Raw genomic sequence first — 23529 nt, forward strand, 5'->3', positions numbered from 1 at the left:
ATAGGGCAGCCCACACTATCGGGGGTGCTTTATTTGGAAGTGATGTTTGAGAGCGATTTGGGGTGCATGTGCCAGCAACCATCATTATAGGAGGAACATGGTGTTTGAATTCTAAGAGCAGTGGAGCCATAGCTGCCACCACCGATCGCCAGAGGATAGCGCGCGTTAGCACTTGTACTCTGAGACTAAGGATAGCTACCTTAATCTACCATTATCACTTTATTCGAGAGGCACTTACGGATGTGATTCTATTCTTAATTTCTATTCTCCACTACTACATACGAATAACCTGGGGTAGGTACTTACCCCGCATTATATCTACCATACAAGTTGGCTGGTTGCAGCTAATTGCCAGAAGTACCGCTTAACGACACTTTTTCACCAGCACGGGAATCGCTACCCACGCATGGGCAAGACCTATAGCTCTACAGCCCACACACGTATAGGATAAATAAAGTAAAGATCGACCTACGAAGTAAAAGATCAAGTAATAGCCAGTGTATGGAACCCGCTTAAGAGTGACGATATACCTGTGGGCCATGAATGCCTGGCGTTTCCGGTCGACCCCTGAGCCCGGCCTTACACGTCTCGGCCAGATCCAATCCAGATCCAATTTAATAGTTCCTCAGGACATACTTTTACTATTGGAATATGCTTGCATGTAAGAGGTATTGTTAAGTTTATCGAATAAGTTTAGATTTCGGCTTCGTTAATCTCCAGCAGGGACTGCAGCCGTTCGAGCACCAAATACCTCCCTACAGGCACTTGTGGTACAATGATTTTGTCCTATGCTCTGACTTACTTAACAGGAAAGTCTATATCCAAGCCCTCTATTTGCCAAAGGAACAGGGACATATTGTTATTCATTTCATTGAGATCTTCAAGTCCCGTACTACTCAGATCGCCCAAGGAATATCCAGTTAGGTCCGGAAACATTGTAACATTTTGTGGTCCTTGCGATATCCCAACTTGATCAGCTAAAGTTGCCGAATTTAGGGTGTGAAGTTCGGCTGTGTGAGATGTCGCAGCTACGAAATCATCGGGGGTTGCCAATCCTGGCATTGCATTTCCAGCAACGTGACACACGGCTTGAGAACCGCTAATGAGAAAGGATAAGATCTTGGAAGCTAGGTGGGAAAGGATGAGCTCTTGGAAACTTGACGTACGTGCCGATGCAGGAGAGACCCACGCCACGAAAGCCTCTCCAGGTACAAGTACCCATTTTCGTGCTGTCCGCACAGCACAAAGACTCGTACTCTCCGAAGTTGCACCTCGCAATTGTCGACAGCTGCCCTGGCTGTCCGTTCATCAGGGACACTTCGTTATACCCGGTTCGGCAGCCTGCGGCACATGCGCTAGTGTAACAAGCAGTTTGGGCAGCTGCATCAGCGGACCCTTGATTGGCAATGGCCTGTTGAGATGAAGTGACCGTGCCTGCTGCTGAGAAACCGTTTGACTTCGTCTGATCAGTCAGGTCGAGCGCCCATACCATAAGTCCCCCGAGGCAACGCGAGTTGGCAAAGGCACGCTTCTCTGTAAATGTATCAGCGTCGTCGTAGGATACCCATTGATCGTTGTCCCAAGTGATCCCTATTATATTTAGCAAGTATCTTAGAAGTCACAAACGGCTACTTACATTTGACACCTGCTACCTTGTCGTGTATTGGGGTAAGTTTGTTTGCTGTGATGATGGACTGAATTTCCTGGTCGTCAAGAATTTCAGAGGCATTAGAGCACTCGCCGGCAATACCACCGCCGGTAAACCTGCAAATGCCATTAGGAGTGTTACAGGACGGATCCGCCAGGGTAAATGATCTCCCGTAGTCTGGTTGAAATGTCAGTCCGAAGTGGCTATATTCCAATTATGAACCCTAATACCCACAAGCTATTCCCATGGTAACCTTTGAAGAGTCTACACCAGCTCTCCAAAGCAAATCAAGACCAGCGTCGATCTCAGTGATGTTAGTGTGGGGAGCGATGTATGAACCCAGCTAACTAGACAAGATGTGCAGACCTTGAAATTGAGGTTGCGAGAAACACCAATCATCACGATGATACTGGAGATTATACTTGCCACGGTGGTCTCCAAAGCTATTGTTGTGCTAATTTCAGTACACCTCCGACAAAGTCTCAACTCGCTGCTAAAGCTGCAGCAGCAGCTTCCAGTGCTGCAGCGGCTGCCGCTAGTAATGCTGCTGAAATTGCAAAGGAGGCAGCCGAGGCACTCGCCGAGCAAGCTGCGATAGACCTTGCTGCTAAAGCGTTTTGCAGAATTGCTGTTCCGGCGCTGCTAGCACCGTTGGAATTGCTCGAGGACCTGATTCCTATCGTTGGTGAGTTTCAAAACCTTTCTGTTACGGCCACGGCATGGAGCTACCAGAGCTGCTGCTGGTCATTGACAATAGCATAGTCGGCGTCTAAATTAAATATGCTCATACTAATTGATCCAAAGGCGAGATCCTTGATCTTATCGAAATCGCTGCCACGCCTGCCCTGATCACAGCCTGTACCGACGCGATTGAGAAAGAGGGTAGCGCCGAGTTCAAGATATTTGGAAAGGAGCACACTATCTCCGGCTTTGAGAAGCCAACTGAGAAGCCTAAGAATACTAGAGCATCAGAGAGCGAGCACTCCACCGCCAGCGACAAGGCCAGCTCATCATGTGCGCTTAATGCTCGTGTCGCACTAAGGGACGCAACGTCATCTAACATTCACGAAACCTCGACAGTTGTTGTAAATAGGAGAGTCTGCGATGGAAGTGGACCTTATGCACAAGCTTGTCTGCACTACAGCTTTGTTATAAGCAGGAACGCTCCACACCTTAATACGATACAGTGTCTTGGTAAAAACGGCAATGTCGGACGCCCCATCGTGCCTATATACAATGCACAGCACAACGAAGGCTGGATCAACGGGTGGATGCAGGCTCCTAATCTAAATTGCCAGAGAGACGAGTACCCTCCAGATATTATCTGGCAGGGACGAGATAATAGTCTCAACTTTGTCCGGCTCATTCCTTCCTCAGCCAATATCGTAGGCGCAGCACTATTCGCTGGCATCTGCGATAACTACGCAGATTTCGAGACATCTATCAAGAACCGCCAGGCCTACCGCGTGGAGGTAAATAGATGTAGGACTACGCACTGGTACACCGTGACGCGCGAAAGCACCGTTCCCGCGCTGTCTCTGGATTTCGTGGGACTGGCTGGTTATGCTGGTGCTGGGATGGCAGAGAATCTTTGCTACCCATCGGTACTAGTGGACGATCCTGGATTTGCGCTCCTGACAAACGACAAGTATTACAACGCACATCTAGACGACAAAGCCTACAACAGAGAATATGCCGATGAGCCTATCGGGATCGTGACCGCCGGACATGTCAACAACCCAGGCTGGAACAAGAGATGGACGGATCCACAGATAGATCCCGAAGATATCGTCCTCAATGAAGGCAACTCGACACGGAAGCCGACAGATGAGGAATTGCTTAAGCAGTTTGGCATTATAAAGTGCAAGAGCCAGGGATGCGAGGACGAGAAGAGCTTCTTTGGTATCGAGTCTGCGAGGACTATGGGGCCGGGGAGCACGGCGATAGCGCGGGCTACGCCGGGTGATATCACGGCGGCGGTTGAGAGTACGGCGCTGACTGTGACTTCGAGCCCGCAATTTCAGCAGATCTCGCCGCAGTTGGCGAGGATTACGGAGAAGCCTGTCCTTTCTCCGGCAGATGAGTTAGCGTCGTGAGGCCATATATGCTATGCAATGTTGAATAGGAAAGAATAACACATACTCCCACATTGTCGATTCCCAATTCTATAAACACTAACATGATAAAAACCGCCTATCTACTTTTTGCACTAAAAGCAATATGGTGGGGCATCTTACTTTTGTCAGGTAATTTTACCGCCAAATACTGGCTGCAGCTTGTGGAAGAGAAAATTATTTCATTATCGGAAGAATCAACATCGATGTTCATGCATCCACAAAGCAGTTCCCTCAATCAGAGAACTCATCCAGCGGATCCGGCGGCGACGGACTACGATTCGCCCTCACAAGCTTATCATGCTCTGCAACGATTCTCTGCCCCCGAGCCTTGCCCCACTCACTCAAAGCCTTCCTGCACTCTTCCTTCCGGAAATCTGTACTTCCCCAGCCATAATCCATGAATATCCTTTGAATCTCCTTCAGCAGTGTTAGCACATTCCTTCTGTAAATTCCTGTGAATGCAAGCAAACTGACCGCTAGATCCTTCGAGGCTGTGCCCACCCTCTTCTGGCTGAATATCTCACCGGTCTCCCTACCATTCTTGTCCTGGATCAGTATCCATTCCAACGAAGTGTACTTCTTTTCCCAGTCCTTGAAGAACTCCTTGGTGGGCTTTGAGGGGAAGTGCTTCCAGACCAGCCCCGCATCCCGGTCCGATTGCGGACATCTAATACTGGAGCTGATGCCGCCCAATAGCGAAAAGTCTGTGATTGTGCCTATTTCGGGTCAAAGTTAGAGCCTGGGCGCCATGAAAGATGAGATGTTACGACGAGCGAGGAGACGCCTACCAGCTTCAGTATCAAGAAGCAGCCAAGCTCCATACTGCCACCCATTCGTCAGCGCCACTACATGCGAATCTAGTTTCTGACCATGCGGCTCAAGCCCCATATCCCACAAGACCGCATGATCCACCCCGTCTTCTAACCCCGCAAGCTTGCAACCCCCGCTCCCCTCCTCCGTGGTCGTCCCTGGGACTTTAACATAAGTAATCGGCTTCGTGTCGTCGTAGCCTAGGCGCCATCCTCGATCGCCATCAGTGCGGATATATGGCAGGTGTTTCAACACCTCAACGACCAAGTCCGTCTTGCCCAGCTTGCGGAAGTTGACGATGTCGGCCAGGGGCCAGCCGGCGGCGGGAGGGGTCAGGATGTCCGAGGCGGGGAGGTAGGGGAACGTGGAGAGAAGGGCATAGAACGATGCGATGGGTTCGACTATCGCCCGGACGCCGGCGGCTTGGGAGGATCGCGTTGCTCGGGGCATGGTTGCGTGATGGCTTGGGGTGTAGAAAGAGGATCGATGGTCGAAATTGAATTGTCGGGCCTGGTTTAGTGAGGGGCAGTGAGTGGAATTTGTCGAACTGCGAGTGGATAGAGCCCCGATAATTAAGAATATTCGCAGCTTCCACTTAACTCGCCCAATTTGCCAGTAATTTTACAATAGAATTTTAAATAAACAAATAGTATCCATTGTTCCCGTCGTGGTGCATACTACAAAGTCATTACAGAACACACAGTCAATTCTGATCAACAAACAGATTCAAACGAAAAATGTATCAAGAACCCTTGTTAGAAGTAAGCTAAGAAGCTAAACTTCAATGTAAATTCGAAAATGACGCGAAATTGACGCGACAATGAACTTCGACGCATCCTGATCACCATTGTCCAAGATTGGAGTATCAGATCAGACGATGATCACGTGATTCCAATCACCTCTGTTTTCGCTCCAAGATCACCATACTTATTTATCATTTTCTAAATTACCTATCTAATGCCGTGTCCCCTAATTTAAAAATGCGGAAGGGCTTGGATCCAGTCAACCGTATCATATGCGCTTGCTGGAAGAGACCGCAGTTGGATTATATCTGCCAAAAAAATATATGTCCGAGCATGGCAATAGAAAACCCCAATGACATACAGTGGCAGTATGGCCTTTAAGGGCAACCTCATTGCAGGATCATGGGGGTATGAGTTATTTCTAGCGCAAGCTGCGACATATCTCATCTTTGAGATTAGCCACCTGAGTATAGTCGCTTCATCTTCTGGGGGAGCTCGTTTGGGCGATATAGTAACAGGAGAATCTAGAGAAAACCGTCTTTTGAAAACTGGATATATCGTGAATGCAAACTCGGTGACAGCCCAGTACGAAACTAACGTTGCCAAAATAGTCCCGACTGATGCTCGCCACAAGATTAACTCGGTGTTGGTTGGAAAACTGTAGTTCCAGCCACAGAAAAAAATGCCGCAATAGATGGCTGTCATAGCGAAAAAGATGTAATGACAGGCACCGGGCAGTTCATGGACTCGGGTATTCTCAAATCGATTGATGGGGCGCTCTTGCTGACCGACAACTAGACCTAGGTTTCGAAGGATGTTCAACCAATTTGACCAGTATAGCGACCACGGCCATTCCTTGCGGCTTATGAAATCGAGGGGAGTACGGCTATATGGCTCGCAAGCAAGGTCGCCGGCTTTTAGCAGTATGTCGGAGATTCTTGCTTCCATGTGGATAATCTCCGGGATCGCCACATCTGCAGGCTTATGAAGCCAGCATAAAGTTGTTCCAAGGCTACAGACAATAAAAGCCGCAGTTGTCAATTCCCCGCAGGTAATAGCTAGGTGCTGTGAGACACGGCCAGCCATGTCGGCAGCGAACCAAAGGATCTGGCAAACAGTGATAATGCGAAGAATGCCGTCAACTTTATTCTTGTCCGAAATCCTCGCTCGCTTTATCTCCGGAAACTTGATATAGCCTTCAGTTACAAGATAGTGAAGCTGCTTCGCATCTATTGGGAACGGCACCCAATCTGTCGAGTGGAGTATAAACCCACCCATATCAGCGTAGAATGCGTGCATCATCGTCCATTGCGTGTATCCGGCAGCATGAAAATCTTGGACTGAATGGCGGGCCGACACAAATTGACCGAGTGCAATTTGGAATATAAACTCGGGGCCAAGAAAGGCAAGAGCAGTGATGTAAACTTTGCGTCGAAACACTTTAAAACGGGAATCGGTAGGCCCAGGCACATTTAGGCATAGCACCGACCAGGAGCATAGAAACATCGTAAAGGCGCAGCTCCAGATGATTTGCAAGGTCCCTCTTTTGTTATCTTGCGATGTCCATCCCTGCCTGGCTTCCACATCGACATGGCTCGCATCTGGCGTGCTTGTGTTGGTGTTCGCTAGGGGAAGCTCCTGAGAGCTAGCATTGCCGCATAAAAGAAGATATGTAAAAAGTATTATAGTAGGCGACATTAAAAGTTAGATATATGTAGCAACCATTCTACTGACTTTTACCAGCTGGACATACTACTGCCTTTATGGTTGCGATTCTACAGGTAGCGCCCTAAATGTAAGCTACCTCCTTAATGTATGCAGGAAGCCCTATAAATATTCGATACATGTTGAAACTCAGCACACATATCGTTTACAGGGTCATGAGGCTTGACGCATCTGTTAGAGTCGAGGGTGTGGTGGGAGCAAGTTGTGAGCTTCATGTTCATTGGTAGTGCTTCATGCAGTAAGCGCCCATAGCCTGCCAGGGAACAGATGGGGGGCGGGCCTGAAATAACCGCGCCATCCTGATTTGCCGAGCGGACCGCTCCTAAATTTAGCCAAGGGCATGTCCACATGTCAATGGCGGGCGAACTAGGCTTCCATCTCGAGGCCTTCAGTTAAATATCTGTACATGCAATTGCGCTGCTACTTTTCGTTGCTGCATAATATATATATCGCCCTATATTTTTACTGCCTCCTACCTCCCAGCGATTACTAGCGATTGATAGCGACTCCCGACGATACCTCCCCGCCGCGATGGTTTCCCCTGACACGAAACTAGTCATCAACCCTAATGGGTCCCTTCAGAACTACTACGCATCCCTCGAATCTAGAATTGGCTACTGGCTTGTACTAGGTGGCACCCGTCATTTTGGATATTACAATGCAGGGAAATACTGGCCGTTCCCCATCAGCGCCTCGCTGAAGGCAATGGAGAACCACCTCTACAACACCCTTGGGCTTGGGAATGGCGCCCAAGTACTAGACGCTGGCTGCGGACACGGATATGTCGCGATATATATGGCAAAGAGGGGGCTACGGGTACATGGGATTGATGTCGTGGAGCGACATGTGGCCAAGGCACAGCGGAATGTTAAGGCGGCTGGCCTCGAGAGAGCAGTCTCTGTTCGCAGGATGGATTTCCACCACCTTGATGGCTTTGAGGACGAGTCATTAGACGGCGCATATACCATGGAGACATTTGTCCACGCAACGGACCCAGAAACCGCGCTGGCAGCATTCTACCGGGTCCTGAAGCCAGGGGCATCGATTGCATTCTACGAGTACGACCACAGCAACCTCGAGTCTGCGCCACTTGCGACGCAGCAAGCTTGGGAACGCATCAACAGATATGCGTCAATGCCTTCAAATGCGCGATTTGGTCAGGGAATTTTACAGAAGTTGTTGGTTGATGCTGGGTTTGTCGATGTAGAGGTGAGGGATCTGACGCCTAATGTCATGCCAATGGTGCGGCTTTTTTTCCTCATCGCCTACATCCCATATTTAATAGTTACATTCCTTGGAATGCAGACTTGGTTTATCAACACCGTAAGCGGTGTTGAGGGATATCGCTCAAGGAAATATGTAAGATATGTCTCGATATCTGCGAAAAAGCCGGCGGGCAAGTCGAAGAATGTTAGTGGCGCCCGGGGAAGGAGCGCTGCGCCTTGAGACATAATGGCGACCATGTTATTATTTTATGATCTAAAATGCTATATAACTATCTAGCTTCAATATATTGATAATTACCCCTCGATACCTTGCGCATGCCTGATACAGCTTCAGGCCGAACTAGGCGAAGCAGTTGTATGATCGGGCAAGAAAGCTAGGAGAGGCAGATAACCAACTAGAGTGGATGATTTCGTTCGTCCCGTGGCCATTGGGCGATAATGCTTGGATAGTTGTAGAGGTGGTATCAGAGTAAGACAACTGAATGCCAGGGAGCGACCTAAATCAATCTAGGCCAGAACGAAACTTCGAAAATGAAAATGAAAATAACAACGTCACCAAAAACCAAACCCGAAATAGTAGATGAACGGATAATAGAGAGAGCCTTCGATTTAGGGCAATGATTGTGAGGCTGCACAGCAGCCTCACAATGCAGCCAAGGTAGCTGGACCGTCACAAGTTGTCCATATATGTAGCCTCATGGGCAGCCACCTGCGGCTGGTTCTCATGTAGTCATTTAACCGCAACGGCCCAATGAGCGGATGGCTAACCGTGACAAGGTGATGAATCTGCATGATTAGCGGCTAAGCGCCTGCATTCGTTTCACCGCACCCACGTCGGACACGATTTGCTTTGCTGAAAATACAGTAGGACGAAAATAGGAAAGTTCAAGTCAAACAAACCTCGGGTTTCGGAGTCAGCGGTACGACTCTATAATGTGATTAAAAACACCGTTGAGGGATGCTCATGTAGCCCCAGCCAGGTAGAACAGTAGAAGAGTCACGTGCAGGCATAGACCTGGTTTGGGTAACACGACACGTGATACTGAAATAAGCAAAACCCGCTAGTCCAGAGAAGGCAACTAGACAAGCGAGTCCCCGGATTATCCCCGAAAAGGCACGCGAGGACCCCCCCCCGTACGAAAATGTCAAGGACTTCAGAAACAATCACGTGCATAGTTCACTAGCCGTCCTGATTACCGCCGCCGCCGCCGTGTTAGTTTCTTGCTGAGGCATTTAGTGGATTAGACACAACTGCCATGGAACGTTCGATGGAAGTTTCCGTGTTGGCATTTGGCAATTTTCGCCCCAAGCCAAGACGATCTGACGAGGCCGAGGAGACCAACAAGACCGAAGGAAAATCAAATCCACAATTCCAAGCCGCTGGGCCCGTTTGCCACAGGCCGCCATAGGCGCAGAAGAAGAGTGGCGGTGGAGAAAGGAAGTGGAGGGGGAGTGGGATGGGAAGTGGGAGGGGGAGTGGGAGACTGGGAAGGAGTGGAGTTTGCAGTTGCGGATGGGGAAAAACGGCGGCGGAGATGTACCGAGAGGAGAAGTGGGAGGAGGGGAGGGGAGGGGAGAGGAGGGGCAACGATGTTCGGGATGTACGAGTATAGTACGCACAGCGGAGCAGCACGGGAGCGAGTGGGATGTAGTGTATTGGATTGTATGGTACGGTACTGCTTACGATGGGATGCAGTGCCGTGCACATGCTGCTGTTGCTGTTGCTGTTGCTGTACTGTACATCATACGTCAACTGCAAGAGCAGCTGCAGCTACGACTCGCACTCTGCACTGCAGGTCTTGCTCTCTCTCTCTCTCTCTCGATCTATCTCCTATCCTATTTGACCGCGGCAACGACTACGACAACGACGGCGAGAACCAAAACATCAGCAACAGGAGAAACACCGTGCTGACTGAGACATTTCATTGTCAACGTCACCGTCACCGTCAATGCACCGCCTATCAATCATCTGGGCTCAGTAACGCCTCGCGCGGGTCATAGCACCGGCAGCCGCTGATGCTACTTACCGCAAAACACAATGCCATGCATGTCCCGGCCGGCGACAAAACGTACGGGATATGTACGCCCATTACTCGAGAAATCAATAAGTGATAAGAGACGAGTGGCAGGATCCTAGCCAGATCCTAGCCATCCTAGGGATCCTAGCCATCCTTTCTCCTTCGAGCAACGCTCCAATCTCACATCCCTACACATCCCTACCGCGCCTAGACGCATGGGGATAGTCGAGCATAGTCGAGCATGGTTAAAGGGCGTTAGACGGTTTTAGCACAGTTACTCTCGAGTTTTTAGAGTAACAAGAGAGTAACCGTACCAGACTTTGGTGCGGAGTTGCAGCAACTGAACTCTACTAAATGCAACTAAGCTGCGCTAGAACTGCACTCTCGCTGCACTAGACTGCCATCGCCGCCGCGCGAACAGCGCCACTAACTGGCCCGTCCTACCAATCATTCCTAACCACTCCTACTAAAAACTACCCACTCCTAACCCACTCCTAACCCACCCCTACTAAAAACTACATTTCCTCTACTAACCCTCTACAAAACTCCCTAATCACTCCTAACCACTCCTAATCACTCTCTAATCACCACCCAATCATCTCCTCCCCGCTTCTAATCATCTAACTACAATTCAACTAATCTACAACTGAACTACATACTACTAACCCCCCCATGCCACCCGTACCACACGTACCATTCCCGTACCGTCCTTCACCGCGACAACCTGAACAATCTATCCCTCCTCCAAGCAAGCCTCCTCCGTAATAAAGCCTATTGATCTCCCCCGGTTCCCCCGTTGATCCTCCTCAAATCTCCAGTCTCCCAAAAATCCTCATCGTCGCTGTTCGCTCGTCCGCCCGTGCCGCCCCAGTTTGTTGTTGTTGTCATTGTCGTTGCCACCGTCATCGTTTCCCCATCTCTCCGCAAAGTCCCCCAGAAGTTCCTCCCAGGGTCCATTCAATCCATATCATCATCGACTTCGGCTGTACTCCTCGCCCGCCCAATCACATCCTCCACAACTCCAATCCTCCCTTATCAGTTACCGACCCGACCATCTTCAATTGCCTCATCGAATCGATCTCGCCCGCGGATTGACGTCCAACCAGACCTGCAACCCGGCCGATTCTATATAACGAACTTTCCAATACCACGGACGCCTGCCGCGTCTTCACCAAGCACTCCCGTCCGCCTATCTACCCGAGTCACCGCCATTTGACCGCCGCCTCCCCGTCACCGTCACCGACGCCTCTCTCATGCTTCGTTAAGAGGTTCACTCTCCGTCGAGCGACACATCCTCACTTCACCCTCACTCCATCTCCTCTCCACCATCACCATGACGACCGAATTCCAGATGCCGGCTCCAGCCACCCACTACAACCCTCACCCACCCCAATACCCATCACAACAGTTCTCCCTCTACAGCTCCCAGCCCGTCTCCCCCGCCTCCTCGAACCCAACAACCCCCCAGGGCTCCTCCCCGACCTCCCCCCGATCAAGCACCCATCTCTCCACGCACACTCGTCAACTCCGACCCCCGAAGTCCCCTCTCTACGTTCCCGCCGTCCTTCGTCCCTCCCAGCCACCCCGCCGAAAGACGGGCACTGGCACCCTCACCCCGCCCAGCACCAACGACGGCCTTGACGCCCCCGCACTCCTGCGTTCCGACTCGGATAACGGGAAATGGGGACTCGGGCGCCTCATGGACAGCGAGTGGCGCGGGAAACCGCTCGGTCGCGTGACTGATCTCCCTTCTCGGGATCACTGGAAGGTTAGTAGAATATGAAGCCGAGGTGAAGTCGAGAGAGAAAGCTAACTAACATACCCTAGCCCGATGCCGATGCAACCGTCTGCGATGCTCCTTCGTGCACTCGCACCTTCTCGTATTTCACGAGACGCCACCACTGTCGCCGCTGCGGTAACATCTTCTGCGACACCCACTCCCCCCACCTCGTCCCCCTCGACCAAAACGCCTCCTTCCACCCCCTCGGCCACCGCAGCCGCGCCTGCGAGTTCTGCTGGAGCGAGTACAAAGGCTGGGAAGTCTCTCGTAGCTCCCGCACCGGCAGCCGCAACGGGAGCGACAGCATCCACAACGGCGGCGGAAGCGTCAGCGGAAGTGGCAGCGAAGACGGGAGTGAAGGTATGCCGGCTACACCTGTGATTAGCTGTAGAGGCAACGGTGCGTTTGGTGCAACGGATGTGGGAAAGGCGATGCCGGAGAGCGTGCCGGCGAGTGTGCCGAGGGATTGGAACTGGAGCACGTTTTGAAGTGCCGTGATGGGCGGATTTTATGAATAACACTCTTTTTAATGCGGGGACCAGCAGATGGATCCAGTGGGTTATGGACGGAGGAGGATAAGGGCCGAGTCGAGATAGAGGAGGAGACTGGAATGCGGGAGTATAGACGAGACAAGGGTCGATTCTGGCACCACCACCGACTGACCACAGCTTCGGGTCCTCTCACACCAGCGTCCGATCAGTTCCCTTTGACGACCCTGATGAAGATCTAGTCACGTCACGGGACACAAGAACGATATCCCGAGAATTACCACCGACGTCGACAGATTCATAGCATCACTCCAGCCAGTTTAGCGTTGATTTTCGGGATTTACCTTCTTTTTTTGTATTCCTCTTACCGCGTTGGCCGGTGTCTCACGAGACTTTTACTCAAGCGATATAGACAGTCCTAATTAGCGTTGAATTCATGCATTTACAGTCATCATCTGTCAAAATCTTCTTCTTCATCGTGCCTTCTTGTGATTGTGATATGTATCCCAATAAACTACGTAGCACACAAGTCCTCTAAAATCCCCAACATCCGCCTCTGCATCGCCAGCAACTCCGACTCTGTGATCCCTCCCCCGACACCCTCGTCGTCTGCAGCACCATCCACGCCCCCATCGTACCTGATCAACTCTGCCCTTGTCCCGAAAAATGGTATGCCGAGCCTCTGGAGTTTTCCACCCATCTCGCCCACCATCTGGCATTGTGCACGGTATACCTTCCCATCGAATGCTCGTAGCTCCTCTGTCCCGTCGGAAGTCGGAGTCTCTGTTACCTGGCCTCCGACTGCGCGTCTGGGTATCTATTAGCTGAAATTCATACCCAACAAATGTTAGAGGGAGCCGTACAACACCTCATCCACCTTCTTCTGCCCAACCTTCCTCGCCTCAATTTTCATTGCCAACTCCCTCCGACCAGCACACCACTGTGTTTCATGCTCGTGTTGCGTTTGTATCAACTATTGTTCCCGTCAGCCCAATTCCATCCCATCTCATCCCGTCCCATTGCACAGGGCCGTCAACGCACCTTCCGTATCTCCCCCACCACCCTCTCATTACTAGCCACACTCCTCATCACACACCTCAACGCAGTCGGCCAATCCGTAATCTTCGACGCATCCTGTATCGGCGCCGCCGCAGCAGCGGGTGGTGGTTGTGGCCGTGACGGGACCTCGAAATGCGGACGAGGCTGAGGGATCGGCGCGGAGAAGTGGTAGGGGTTTGAAGGGTTCGAAGCCGGTTGCTGGCCCTCTTGCTGGGATTGAGGTGCGAGTGCAGAGAGTGTACGCAAGATATCTGCTAAATTCGGCGGTGGGTTGGTCATTTCGTCAATAATTGTCTTATCCGTCCCAAGAATCCAAAGGTCGACAAAAGTAGGTCCCCATGATATCCGCCTCGCACGCGGAGAAACATATACCGCAGCCTCACGTCCAAAACCTCACATCCAAGGCACCAACCAACCATCCACACCCGCACGCTAGCCCCAGACAGCTTCGAAAATCTCCGGAACATCCCCAATTCCTACGCTTCCTCCAACCTCACGGGCGGTTCACCACGTCACAACACACACACCACCCCAAAACCCATCACAATGGCACGCTCCCCAAGCGACGCCACGCGCTTCACCTCGACGACCCCCCACGCGACGAAGCCCTTCTACCCGACGTCCTCGAACCCGGGCCCGTCCACGCTCCCACCCAATGAAGCTGCCGCGGCGCCGGCGGGCGAGACGCCGCAGCAGAAGGTGAGGCGGCTGAGGGAGGCGGCGAATCGGGCGAGGGAGGGACGGTTGACGGGGTTTGATAAGGTGGTTATGAGGGGGAGGGTGTGGGCGGATCGGGCGCATAGGGTTACGACTTTGGGGTTGATTGGGATTACTTGTGAGTGCTCCCCTACTTTCCCTTTCTCTTTCCCTTTCCCTTTCCCTTTTTTGAGAGGGGGGGGGGGAAGTCCTTTCTACGACTGCGGCAAGGGCTGGGATAGGAGAGGAGAGGGGTGATTGGAAGGACAGCTCGCTAATTAACTCCCAACAGGCATCGCCGGAGCAGTAACAGTCTACGCCCTCGGCGACATGATGATCTACAACCGCCGCCGCCGCCGCGAATACTTCGCCGAGCAAAAAGCCCTCACCGAAGCCGCCACCCAAGACGCCGCCGTCGCCCTGCGCTCCGGCACCGCAACAGCCGAACAACTCAAGCTCCTGGAGCAGCAGCGCGGCCAGGCCGCCGTGGCGGCAGAGATGCGACAGAAGGCTGCTGAGATGCGGGAAGCGCGGGCGAATGCCCCTGCTGCGCCGTTGGAGAAGGTGGAGGGGAAGGGGATAATGGCGTCGGCGACGGGGTGGTTGTTTAAGGGGTTGAAGACGGAGGATAGGCCGGAGGTGGGGTATGAGAATTTGGTTGATGAGAGGGGGGTAAAGGGGGGTGTGACGAGGGCGGTGGAGGAGAGGAGGGCGGAGAGGGAAGCGAATGGGGGACCGCTGGATAGGTTGGGGACGGAGGAGAATGAGGATGAGAAGAAGGGTGGTTGGACGAGTTTCATGACACGGAAGTAGGGGCGGGAAAGGTGACATGTGTTTGTTAGTTGTGTATAACGTTGTGTATATCGTGGGGTGTAAGATAGCGCATGTAGCGGCGTATATGGTGGTATTAGGGCCAGAAAAATATAATCCCCGTCCGAACTTTATAGAAAGGAAGTTTGGTGTGTCGTGTCTTGTGTGAAGTTCCTCCGAATAACTTGCTATATACTGTCTCGTTTGAATTTCTCCCAAAACATCTCTGTCTCGTCTGAATTTCCATAAAATGAACTTCGTATGTCGTCTTATCTCGCGCGGTTTCGCTCTCACTACTGCCTACGAAATTCCATTCGAACTTTACCCGAATAACATGGTATCTCGTATCTCGTCCAAACTCTTAAAGAAATTGGTATCTGCCGCCTCGTCGGAAATTCCTCAAAAGAAACCTGGTTTCTCATCTGGCTCTCTCGGTCTTTCTCTCGCCTTCATAATCCCAGGTCGAACCTACTCGAAGAACTTTATATCTCCCATCTCATCCAAACCTCCCGTCGAAACCTGGTATCTCATCCCCACCTCCCGCCTCCCGCCTCCCACCTTTCTCCTCTCCTCCCCCTTTCACAACTAATTTTGCCCACCAACACCACAACCACCACCCCCTACCTCAACACCCCCGGCCTCGCCTCCTTATTCCACACCACCCGACTCCTCACCCACTCCACCGCCTCCTTGACCCCCGCCCCCGTCAACGCACTACACGGCAGCACCCTACTATCCCTAATCCCCGCCCCCCTCTCCCCCTCAAACACCCTCTTCACCAACCCCTCCTTAATCCGCACAACCTCCACACAATCCTCCCTATCCTGCTTATTCGCCAGCACGAGCAGCGGCACCCCGCTCGTGTCCTCGTGCGCTAGGACTGCTTCCAGGACTGCGCGGCACTCTGCTAACCTGCCATCTTCTTCTCCGCCGGCACTACTGCTGCCACCAATATCCCCCCCGTCCAAACCGCCTTCGACGCCGGATCCGATGTCCGTCGAATCAACCAAGAAGATAATCGCGTGACAAGACGCGTAATAGGATTGCCACAACCGCCTCAAGCTCTCCTGCCCCCCGATATCCCAGACTTTGAGATACATATCTGGCAAGTCGATTGTGGCGACGTTCTGGCCGACGGTGGGGACGGTTTTGGTGGCGGGGGCGGGGCGGGAGGGGTGGTAGTGGGATTTTATTTGGGAGAGGAGGGTGGTTTTGCCGGCGTTGTCGAGGCCGAGGAGGAGGATGGAGAATTCTGGGGGGGGTTAGCTGGGTGTAAGGGGGGGGTTGACGGTGGTTGGTTATGTGGGGTGAGGGGATGGAGGGGTAAAGGGGGGGAGGGGTAGATGGGGGTAGATGTGTAGATAGATGGACAGATGCGAACGTACCTTCTTTGCTGGTGACGTGCAAATAGACGGACTTTGCTAGGTGATACATGATTGCGCGGGTGGGGGCATTGAAGCCCGGGAGATCAGGTCTGGAGATGCAGATATATTCAACAATGCAAGGCCGTATCTATCATACAGGTCGTATCGTACAGATGCTGCAGTACTGTAAAGCAGATAGCGAGTGTATGGGTTGGTCTGGTGATGGTGGTATACGGCGGGCGGTGGTGTTGTATCGCCTTGTGGGGGTTGTCAGGTCTTGTTTCGCCCAGACATTCGAGATAACTGTAAACTGACTGTAACCGTACTTACCCCTGCGCAAGGCTGAGAGTGGGGTCGCGTCAGCTCAGTTTTGAGGCTAGTACGGAATTGGGATGGGATGGATAGGATGGGGATGGATAAATATGGATGTCACGTGGGAAGGATGGGATTCAGGGTGGTGGGTGTGGGTGTGTGTGGCCTTGTCGTCAAGGAGGGACGGGGATGGGGATGGATTGGTTGGGATTGACACGTGAAAATGAGATGGAATGAAGATATTCCGGATGCCGGTGGTGGGGAGAGGTGGGGAGGGGAGGAATTGTCTTGGGATATAGATGGGGATGGGAGATGGGGATGGGATGGGGATGGGATGGGGATGATGGGGAAGGGGATTTCACGTTTATCGGGTGAAAGGCACGCGACATGCTGGTAAGTAGAGTATAGTAGAGTTATAGTAGAGTAGAGCATACCAGAGTAAGTATACTACGTAGAGTATAGTATTGTACTGTACTTGCTGCACATGCACTTAACATCCTTCACGTGCAAACCAAAAAAAACTAAGTCGTCTCAACGAGAAAATGTGGTGGTGCCACCCAACCCACGGCGGAGCGGAGCGGGATCTAGTCTAAACGCGCGATGAACGGTGGTTTTGTTGGGAAGCGGAGAGGGAAGGGAAGGTACGGTAGGGGAGTACGGTAAGGAGTACGGCAGGTCCCAAGAGGCGCCAAGATCATCGAGAACCTATTATATTGAGGGTGATGAGGTATGGAGAGATGGGGGATGGGGGGAGGAGGAGGAGGAGGAAGATAGTGATGTTGGTTTATCAATACACTGCGAATCGTTGGAGGGAAGGGAGTGATCTATGCTGATTGTATTATCCCGTATACCGAGGTTAGTGTAAGATGGCATTTCTTACCAAGATTTGATCGTGATTATTATACTACAATATGCTGTATCTACAATATGCTGTATATTATAGTAGCAGAGTATTAAAACCATCACCTTTATAATCCTCACCCTTATCTCGCATCTCACATATCAGATCCCACCATCCCACCATCCACCCCCCGTCAGCCTCTCCCGAGCACCGCCAAGACCACAAGACAACGACGCTACTCTCACCTTTCTTCGCTCCCACTCTCGCTCCCACCACTACTATACAGAACTCTTTTACATCTAGTAAAGAATGTAAAGAAGTTCATCTAATAAAGAAGTTCTATATAGAATAGAATCTCCAGACTAGTGCCACTCGCAACTCCCTGTCTCCCCGTGGTACTCTACCTCTACTACCTTACTAGCTAGCGACACTTCTCCTAGTCGGTACCCGCCTAGCCTTGCCCTTTGACGGCATTCTAGCCACATTTTGGCGGGCGGCTATGACGCGTGGTTGTACCTTTTTATATAGCCTTGCCCAACTTACCCAACTGAGACTCATCGGTCCTCAACAAAAAAGCAGAAAGTGCCATATCGTGCCAACGAAACAACGAAAACAACAACACAACCCCAGGAAAGAGCGGCGCACCACACAACAGAAACACGACACTGTCCATTCCCATCGTTGCATGTGACTCTCTCCCCCATCTTATTCCGCTCTTTGCCTGTTTGTACCCTCTTGTACCGTGAGTACTGTTTTCATATGTGCTGAGACAAGGAAGGTGTCAATTACAATTGGCCCTTTTCTAACAATTCCCCTTCGCCGAGGCTCAATTCTTCCTTATCCACCCTCTAAAGATAGGTAGGTCTAGTACGACTGCCATATATCTTCCTATTCTTCTTCCCCATCTCATCTTCATTCTTCATCCCCCTATAAACCTCCAACCAACCCCTCCACGCACGCCACTTCCTCCTCCATTCCAAATTGAAGAAAGTTATCACCTTTCCTCCTCCTCCTCGGATCCGCGTCCAACCTACTACAACAGCCCTCGACCCATCCCCCGGGTTGATCTTGGCCCCCTCGAACTACCACCTCCCCCTCACCTTGCAAACGAACACCAGATCAACTGCCACCATGTCACCGAACATCTACTTCAGCTTCCCCCCTCGCTCCCTCATCCAATTCCCCCCCTCCTTCGACCCGACCACCCTCCCTCCTCCCCCGGCAGGCAGCGCCTCCTTCGCCCCCCCCTTCACCATCCCCGCCAGCATCTACAACTCGGCCTACGACGCCCGCGTCCCCCTGACCATCGCCTCCGTCTACGCCGTCACCGTCATCACCCTGAACAAGGTCAACGCCGCGCGCGGCAACAAGCCATGGGCCATCTCCAAGACCGCTGCCTTCCGCTGGCTCGTCGTCCTCCACAACGTCTTCCTGGCCGTCTACTCCGCCTGGACATTCGTGGGGATGTACAAGGGTCTCTCGCGCACCATTCCCTCCGTGTATGGTCCCAACGGCGTCATCGGCGTCGTCGACTCGCTGTGTAAGCTGCATGGTCCCGCTGGCCTGGAGAACGCAATCGCATACTCGCCTGGTGCGTCGTCGTGGCAGGATGCCCCTGGTCTTGAGGGCGGGAGGTTGTGGAATGAGGGATTGGCGTTTTATGGATACTTCTTCTACTTATCTAAGTTCTACGAGGTCGTTGATACGGCTATTATCCTCGCGAAGGGGAAGCGCAGTTCTACGCTCCAGACTTATCACCATGCCGGCGCTATGCTCTGCATGTGGGCTGGGATGCGCTTCATGACCCCCGCTATCTGGATGTTCTGCTTCTTCAACTCTGGTGTCCACGCATTGATGGTACGTCCCCCATAACTTCCCCCTGCACAATCTTTTATATATTCCAGCAAGAGAGCACCAGCTAACACCCCCCCGCAGTACACATACTACACCATAACCTCCTTCTCCGTCCGCGTCCCCAAGGCCATCAAGCAAACCCTCACCACCCTCCAAATCTCCCAGTTCATAATCGGCGTCTACTACGCCGCCGCCCACTCCTTCATCTCCTACGACATCCCCTCCACCTCCGCCTCCGCCAGCTCGCCCTCTGCATTCCCCGCCCCCTCGCCAAACCGTCGCGTCCTCTACACCGGACCCGCTAGCGGCGCAGCGGATGAGAAGTACGAGACGGTCAGCTGTATCAATACCAGCGGCCAGACGTTCGCGGTGTGGTTGAATGTGTTTTACCTCGGCCCGCTGATGTATCTGTTCATGCGCTTCTTTTATCGCTCGTATATCCGCCGCGCGGCGCCGAGGGTTGCGGGGGGGAAGGCTGCTGCTGCGGGTGTGGTGGTAGGTGCTGGGAAGGGGGGGAAGAGGGTGTAGGAGCTTGGAATGAGAGGATGATTGAAGATTGAAAGATTGGATGATGCTGCTGCTGCTGCTGAGGGTTAAGCGGGGCGGGGAAGATTGGGAAAGCGAAGTTGAGAAGCTAAGGGGTTGCTTGACAGATTGAATGCACCTCCGTCGAGGGGCGGATAGAGTGGCTCGTACAGGATAGAAGACCACGCGGTGGGAGCGGAGGGGGACACGAGGAGTGGGGAGTCGGAGCATAGCATTGCAGGCGTTATTCCGGGTGAACAAAAACTGATGATGTGTGGAAACGAGGTCATGGTCACGATAGATGGGTTGGTAGAGGTGAACTGTAGGTAGAAATCTACAACACACAGACAGACAGACAGACAGACAGACAACGATTCTGGGTATAATTTAATCTCTTGGTCTTAATGTCTACTCTTATTGATGACTGTTTTGGCCCTGCCTGTCCTGTCCTGCGCTGTTGATATACTGTACAATACCATATGTGCGTCGTCCATTCCTCGAACGACACGCCTATAACACTGCTGAAGCCCCCCCCCCCTCCCTCCCAGGCACTCACGAAGAACCACCCCCGCCCAAAGATCGACCTCAACGACCTCTTCCCCTTCCCCGTCTTCCCACTCCCACTTCCACTCCCATCATCCGCCTCCCCACTATCCTCATCCTTCCCCTCATCATCCGCCTGCTCACCCTCATCCTGCGCCGTCTCAAAAATCGGCTCGATAGGCCTCGATCTCGACCTCCCCAACCCCAACCCCCTCAACGACGAAATACTCCTTCTCCTCCTCCTCCCCCTCTCCTCCGCCACCCCCACCCCCAGCATATCCCTCGCCGCGCGATCCGCCTGGATCTGCTCTACGAACAGGCCTAGCAGCGTGCGTCCCCCGACCGCAAGACACCCGAGGTGTATCGGCATGAACTTGATCGTGCCGCGGCGCGGCGGCACAGCGAGGGCCTCGTCGAGGAACTGCGCGAGGGCGACGGCGTTGACGTCGTTGACGTAGCCTTCAGAGAGGGCGGGGGGGATGGTGATGGTGAGGATGTAGGAGGGGTCGCGGGTGTGGTCGTGGAGGAGGTTATGTGTGTAGAATTGGGAGATGGTGATGGCGGATTGGGGGCGGTTGTACAGGTTGGAGAGGAGGTGGGCGAGGTTGTGGATGGTGTATTTGTCTGATACCTTGAGGGGGTTTAGCTCTGTGCTCTTCAGAGGGGAGGGGGGGCGGGGGAGTGGCGGTTGTTTCTTTGGTTTAGGGGAGGTAAGGGAAAGTGCTGCTCACAGTGGAACTCGTAACCAGCTCGGCCACCACAGGATAATCAGCTGCTATCTTCGCTGTAGCCCTCTCCATCGACTGCTGCTCAGCCTCGATTTCGGCGTCCATAGCGCGTTTTCTCCTGGAGAAGGTCCTGAACCTGCGAGTCTCTTTCTCTTTTTCTTTGTTCTTATCCGGCGAGGAGCTACCGTCGTAGTAGTATTTCTTAGGGGCGGGACCAGGGAAATCCTGGGCCGAGTCTCCTGGGGCATTGGTGCGGTATATCTGGTCTAGGTCTGGGATGAAGGGGGGTGGGTCGGTGTGGCGGCGCCCTCTTGGTGGGCCTGGCATGTTTGGATGAGATGTGGGTTTTCTTATAGCTGGGGAATAGTGGAATAATGCCTGGAGCGGCGGTATGAATTGAAGAAAGCTGTTTTGATTGATGCCTTTGGAGCTTTGCAAAAACTATGTTGGATTGTTGGAGGAAGATCGGGGTGGGAGGAAGGTATTTTGTGGTGGGAATATGGACGTGGAGTAGTAACGGAAGGATACATGGGCGATATGCATGAGAATGGAAAGAACGGAGTAAATAGAGGTCGCACCTGCCTTGACGTCGACCATACTAGTAAATGAATATGCATAGGTCGCACCTTCCTCGTTGGTGACTATACTTGTGAACGTATACAGCAACAGAGTCATCAACCACGTAGAGCCCCGTACTGAAACTTCTCAGCCGCCCGCCGATGATGAAATAAACATTCCTGGACAAAAGTATTAAATACAAATAGTCCCTGACAAACACAGAGACGGATTTTTCGTCCCAAAGAAAACAGCACAAACGCCATCCAAGGCGCAGCCAAGGGACCCATTCCTCCATTACCCCAGTATCCCACCCACCAGACTATCACACATCACCCGTCAAACTATCAACAGTGACTCTCTTCCCCCCTCTTCAAGACAGCGCGGGACTCCCCTTCCTCGCCGCCATCAAGTTGACCTTCTTATCCTGCACGACCGCCATGATTCCCACGGCGCCAATAAGCGCGAACAGCGGGATCATCAGGATAGTCAAGTAAAGACCGGCCTCGGCCTGCTTGCAGATGCGGTGGAAGTCCGGCTCGGAGTTCATGGCGACATCCGACCAGTGGCAGGACCAGCTCTGGATTGTGGCGGTGACATCGGAGGCGTTGATGCCGTAGAAGAAGGAGGTGGCGACGATGGCGGAGACTAGGCCAGCGAAGGCGGAGAGGAGAGTGAGGAGGGTGTGGAGGGAGGTGTTGTAGCGGAACTGGAGGGGGTTAGTAGGTGATTTGGTACGGCGATGGGGGAGGGAAGGACATACAGATGGGATCTTGCCGGCGAGGAGGGACCCAGTAGCCGCAACGATCATGATTGTTCCGCAGACGACGAGGGCGATGCTAGGGCCTAGGTTGAACTCGAACGGCCATAGTGGCAGCAGGAACTCGTTCGAGACGTGAGTGTCGTTGTAGATCTTGAGGTTGTGTGCTGATATGGCCAGAATTCCTACGGCCGAGGCGAGGGCGAGGATGCTGAGGCCCATGCGGCCAGCTTCGAGGGCGCGGGATGGGCCGGGGTGCCTCTCGTTGTGGTCGAACTGGGAGGACTCATGGTACTCTGGCGAGAAGGACGCTTGCTTGATGTCGGAACCCATGGTGGTGGTGGTGATGGGGTTGGAAGTGGATGTTGAAGTGGAAGTGTTGTTGGAACGAGGAAAGAAACAGTCGAGACAGAGGAAATGTAGTATGGCACAGCCGCACATGAGACGAAGGAAAGAAGGGATGGGTAGACGAAAAACGAGATCTCCAGAACTCCTGCGTGATATGGACAAACAGAGGATCAATCGGTGGTCGAGGAGCGGCCATAAATAAGGAAGAAACACGACCTACCTGAATGGGTCCCTGCAGACGCCCATCCACGCCGAGACACATGAGACGATAAGATGTACGAGGGTAAGGATAGTCCAGCGATGCGCCGTCCCGAATTAGGGGGCCATATTGATTTCTCCTCCGGGGGTGGGTTAGCAAATCAGCAAATCAGAGACAGAGATGTGATAGAGTGATAGACGCACATCTGTCAAACAGAACATTGACGTGGATAGAGGGGGGGTGGAGAGGAGAGGGGGGGATTGGAGTGGCCCTGGAGTGACCGCCTAGTGACCCTGGAGTGGTAGGGAGGTGAGCGCTTGTCGCGCTGGTGGTCCGGGCGCGTGGTGATGATTGGCGGTGATTGGTGGTGGTCGGCGATG

General features: G+C 52.7%; 12 protein-coding genes across 12 annotated transcripts; 5 read left to right on the plus strand and 7 right to left on the minus strand.

Moving 5' to 3' along the window:
• Window positions 1-798: 798 nt before the first annotated feature.
• Window positions 799-1895, minus strand: VE01_00677 (uncharacterized protein; the record flags this gene model as incomplete). Its single annotated transcript, XM_018270205.1, has 4 exons — window positions 799-1099; window positions 1167-1590; window positions 1637-1825; window positions 1883-1895. 4 exons carry the CDS (start codon window positions 1893-1895, stop codon window positions 799-801), a joined length of 927 nt encoding a protein of 308 aa, XP_018134730.1.
• A 64-nt stretch (window positions 1896-1959) lies between these two features.
• On the plus strand, window positions 1960-3744 carry VE01_00678 (uncharacterized protein; the record flags this gene model as incomplete). The annotated part of the gene is made up of 3 exons (XM_018270206.1): window positions 1960-1967; window positions 2005-2333; window positions 2453-3744. 3 exons carry the CDS (start codon window positions 1960-1962, stop codon window positions 3742-3744), a joined length of 1629 nt encoding a protein of 542 aa, XP_018134737.1.
• Window positions 3745-3951: 207 nt separating this feature from the next.
• On the minus strand, window positions 3952-5170 carry VE01_00679 (uncharacterized protein). The gene is made up of 3 exons (XM_018270207.2): window positions 4554-5170; window positions 4240-4481; window positions 3952-4182 (listed from the first exon to the last, which is right to left on the minus strand). Exons 1-3 carry the CDS (start codon window positions 5023-5025, stop codon window positions 3997-3999), a joined length of 900 nt encoding a protein of 299 aa, XP_018134738.1. The 5' UTR covers window positions 5026-5170; the 3' UTR covers window positions 3952-3996.
• A 324-nt stretch (window positions 5171-5494) lies between these two features.
• VE01_00680 (uncharacterized protein) lies at window positions 5495-7248 on the minus strand. The gene has a single exon (XM_059463294.1). It carries the CDS (start codon window positions 7014-7016, stop codon window positions 5550-5552), a length of 1467 nt encoding a protein of 488 aa, XP_059320099.1. The 5' UTR covers window positions 7017-7248; the 3' UTR covers window positions 5495-5549.
• Window positions 7249-7409: 161 nt separating this feature from the next.
• Window positions 7410-8571, plus strand: VE01_00681 (uncharacterized protein). Its single transcript, XM_018270209.2, has one exon. The coding sequence runs from the start codon at window positions 7575-7577 to the stop codon at window positions 8487-8489; it is 915 nt and encodes a 304-aa protein (XP_018134954.1). The 5' UTR covers window positions 7410-7574; the 3' UTR covers window positions 8490-8571.
• A 2315-nt stretch (window positions 8572-10886) lies between these two features.
• VE01_00682 (uncharacterized protein) lies at window positions 10887-13009 on the plus strand. The gene is made up of 2 exons (XM_018270210.2): window positions 10887-12055; window positions 12115-13009. Exons 1-2 carry the CDS (start codon window positions 11621-11623, stop codon window positions 12553-12555), a joined length of 876 nt encoding a protein of 291 aa, XP_018134953.1. The 5' UTR covers window positions 10887-11620; the 3' UTR covers window positions 12556-13009.
• VE01_00683 (uncharacterized protein) lies at window positions 12982-14093 on the minus strand. The gene is made up of 3 exons (XM_018270211.2): window positions 13597-14093; window positions 13419-13528; window positions 12982-13364 (listed from the first exon to the last, which is right to left on the minus strand). Exons 1-3 carry the CDS (start codon window positions 13891-13893, stop codon window positions 13070-13072), a joined length of 702 nt encoding a protein of 233 aa, XP_018134952.1. The 5' UTR covers window positions 13894-14093; the 3' UTR covers window positions 12982-13069.
• VE01_00684 (uncharacterized protein) lies at window positions 14076-15253 on the plus strand. Its single transcript, XM_018270212.2, has 2 exons — window positions 14076-14449; window positions 14603-15253. The coding sequence occupies exons 1-2, from the start codon at window positions 14161-14163 to the stop codon at window positions 15121-15123; spliced, it is 810 nt and encodes a 269-aa protein (XP_018134959.1). The 5' UTR covers window positions 14076-14160; the 3' UTR covers window positions 15124-15253.
• A 487-nt stretch (window positions 15254-15740) lies between these two features.
• Window positions 15741-16768, minus strand: ARL3 (ADP-ribosylation factor protein; the record flags this gene model as incomplete). Its single annotated transcript, XM_018270213.2, has 2 exons — window positions 16506-16768; window positions 15741-16372 (listed from the first exon to the last, which is right to left on the minus strand). Exons 1-2 carry the CDS (start codon window positions 16552-16554, stop codon window positions 15741-15743), a joined length of 681 nt encoding a protein of 226 aa, XP_018134958.1. The 5' UTR covers window positions 16555-16768.
• Window positions 16769-18205: 1437 nt separating this feature from the next.
• VE01_00686 (uncharacterized protein) lies at window positions 18206-20543 on the plus strand. The gene is made up of 2 exons (XM_018270214.2): window positions 18206-19494; window positions 19573-20543. Exons 1-2 carry the CDS (start codon window positions 18769-18771, stop codon window positions 20017-20019), a joined length of 1173 nt encoding a protein of 390 aa, XP_018134957.1. The 5' UTR covers window positions 18206-18768; the 3' UTR covers window positions 20020-20543.
• Window positions 20527-21614, minus strand: VE01_00687 (uncharacterized protein; the record flags this gene model as incomplete). The annotated part of the gene is made up of 3 exons (XM_018270215.1): window positions 20527-20534; window positions 20569-21190; window positions 21291-21614. The coding sequence occupies 3 exons, from the start codon at window positions 21612-21614 to the stop codon at window positions 20527-20529; spliced, it is 954 nt and encodes a 317-aa protein (XP_018134956.1).
• Window positions 21615-22151: 537 nt separating this feature from the next.
• VE01_00688 (uncharacterized protein) lies at window positions 22152-23378 on the minus strand. Its single transcript, XM_018270216.2, has 2 exons — window positions 22606-23378; window positions 22152-22551 (listed from the first exon to the last, which is right to left on the minus strand). Exons 1-2 carry the CDS (start codon window positions 23041-23043, stop codon window positions 22216-22218), a joined length of 774 nt encoding a protein of 257 aa, XP_018134951.2. The 5' UTR covers window positions 23044-23378; the 3' UTR covers window positions 22152-22215.
• Window positions 23379-23529: the final 151 nt, after the last annotated feature.

The sequence above is a fragment of the Pseudogymnoascus verrucosus genome (genome assembly GCF_001662655.1).
Source record: "Pseudogymnoascus verrucosus strain UAMH 10579 unplaced genomic scaffold scaffold_2, whole genome shotgun sequence".
NCBI classification, from domain to species: Eukaryota; Fungi; Ascomycota; class Leotiomycetes; order Thelebolales; family Thelebolaceae; genus Pseudogymnoascus; species Pseudogymnoascus verrucosus.

Bases quoted from the DNA above. Each gene is read 5' to 3' on its own strand.
- VE01_00679 (XM_018270207.2), bottom strand. From the start codon at position 5,025: ATGCCCCGAGCAACGCGATCCTCCCAAGCCGCCGGCGTCCGGGCGATA. The intron at 4,482-4,553 runs GTAGGCGTCTCC...GACCCGAAATAG, and splicing joins GCTTCTTGATACTGAAGCTG to GCACAATCACAGACTTTTCG. The intron at 4,183-4,239 runs GTCAGTTTGCTT...ACACTGCTGAAG, and splicing joins CAGCCTCGAAGGATCTAGCG to GAGATTCAAAGGATATTCAT.
- VE01_00680 (XM_059463294.1), bottom strand. From the start codon at position 7,016: ATGTCGCCTACTATAATACTTTTTACATATCTTCTTTTATGCGGCAAT.
- VE01_00681 (XM_018270209.2), top strand. From the start codon at position 7,575: ATGGTTTCCCCTGACACGAAACTAGTCATCAACCCTAATGGGTCCCTT.
- VE01_00682 (XM_018270210.2), top strand. From the start codon at position 11,621: ATGACGACCGAATTCCAGATGCCGGCTCCAGCCACCCACTACAACCCT. The intron at 12,056-12,114 runs GTTAGTAGAATA...AACATACCCTAG, and splicing joins CTTCTCGGGATCACTGGAAG to CCCGATGCCGATGCAACCGT.
- VE01_00683 (XM_018270211.2), bottom strand. From the start codon at position 13,893: ATGACCAACCCACCGCCGAATTTAGCAGATATCTTGCGTACACTCTCT. The intron at 13,529-13,596 runs GTGCGTTGACGG...CGGGAACAATAG, and splicing joins TGGTGGGGGAGATACGGAAG to TTGATACAAACGCAACACGA. The intron at 13,365-13,418 runs GTACGGCTCCCT...ATAGATACCCAG, and splicing joins AAGAAGGTGGATGAGGTGTT to ACGCGCAGTCGGAGGCCAGG.
- VE01_00684 (XM_018270212.2), top strand. From the start codon at position 14,161: ATGGCACGCTCCCCAAGCGACGCCACGCGCTTCACCTCGACGACCCCC. The intron at 14,450-14,602 runs GTGAGTGCTCCC...AACTCCCAACAG, and splicing joins GGGGTTGATTGGGATTACTT to GCATCGCCGGAGCAGTAACA.
- VE01_00686 (XM_018270214.2), top strand. From the start codon at position 18,769: ATGTCACCGAACATCTACTTCAGCTTCCCCCCTCGCTCCCTCATCCAA. The intron at 19,495-19,572 runs GTACGTCCCCCA...ACCCCCCCGCAG, and splicing joins CTGGTGTCCACGCATTGATG to TACACATACTACACCATAAC.
- VE01_00688 (XM_018270216.2), bottom strand. From the start codon at position 23,043: ATGTGCGGCTGTGCCATACTACATTTCCTCTGTCTCGACTGTTTCTTT. The intron at 22,552-22,605 runs GTATGTCCTTCC...AACCCCCTCCAG, and splicing joins TCGCCGGCAAGATCCCATCT to TTCCGCTACAACACCTCCCT.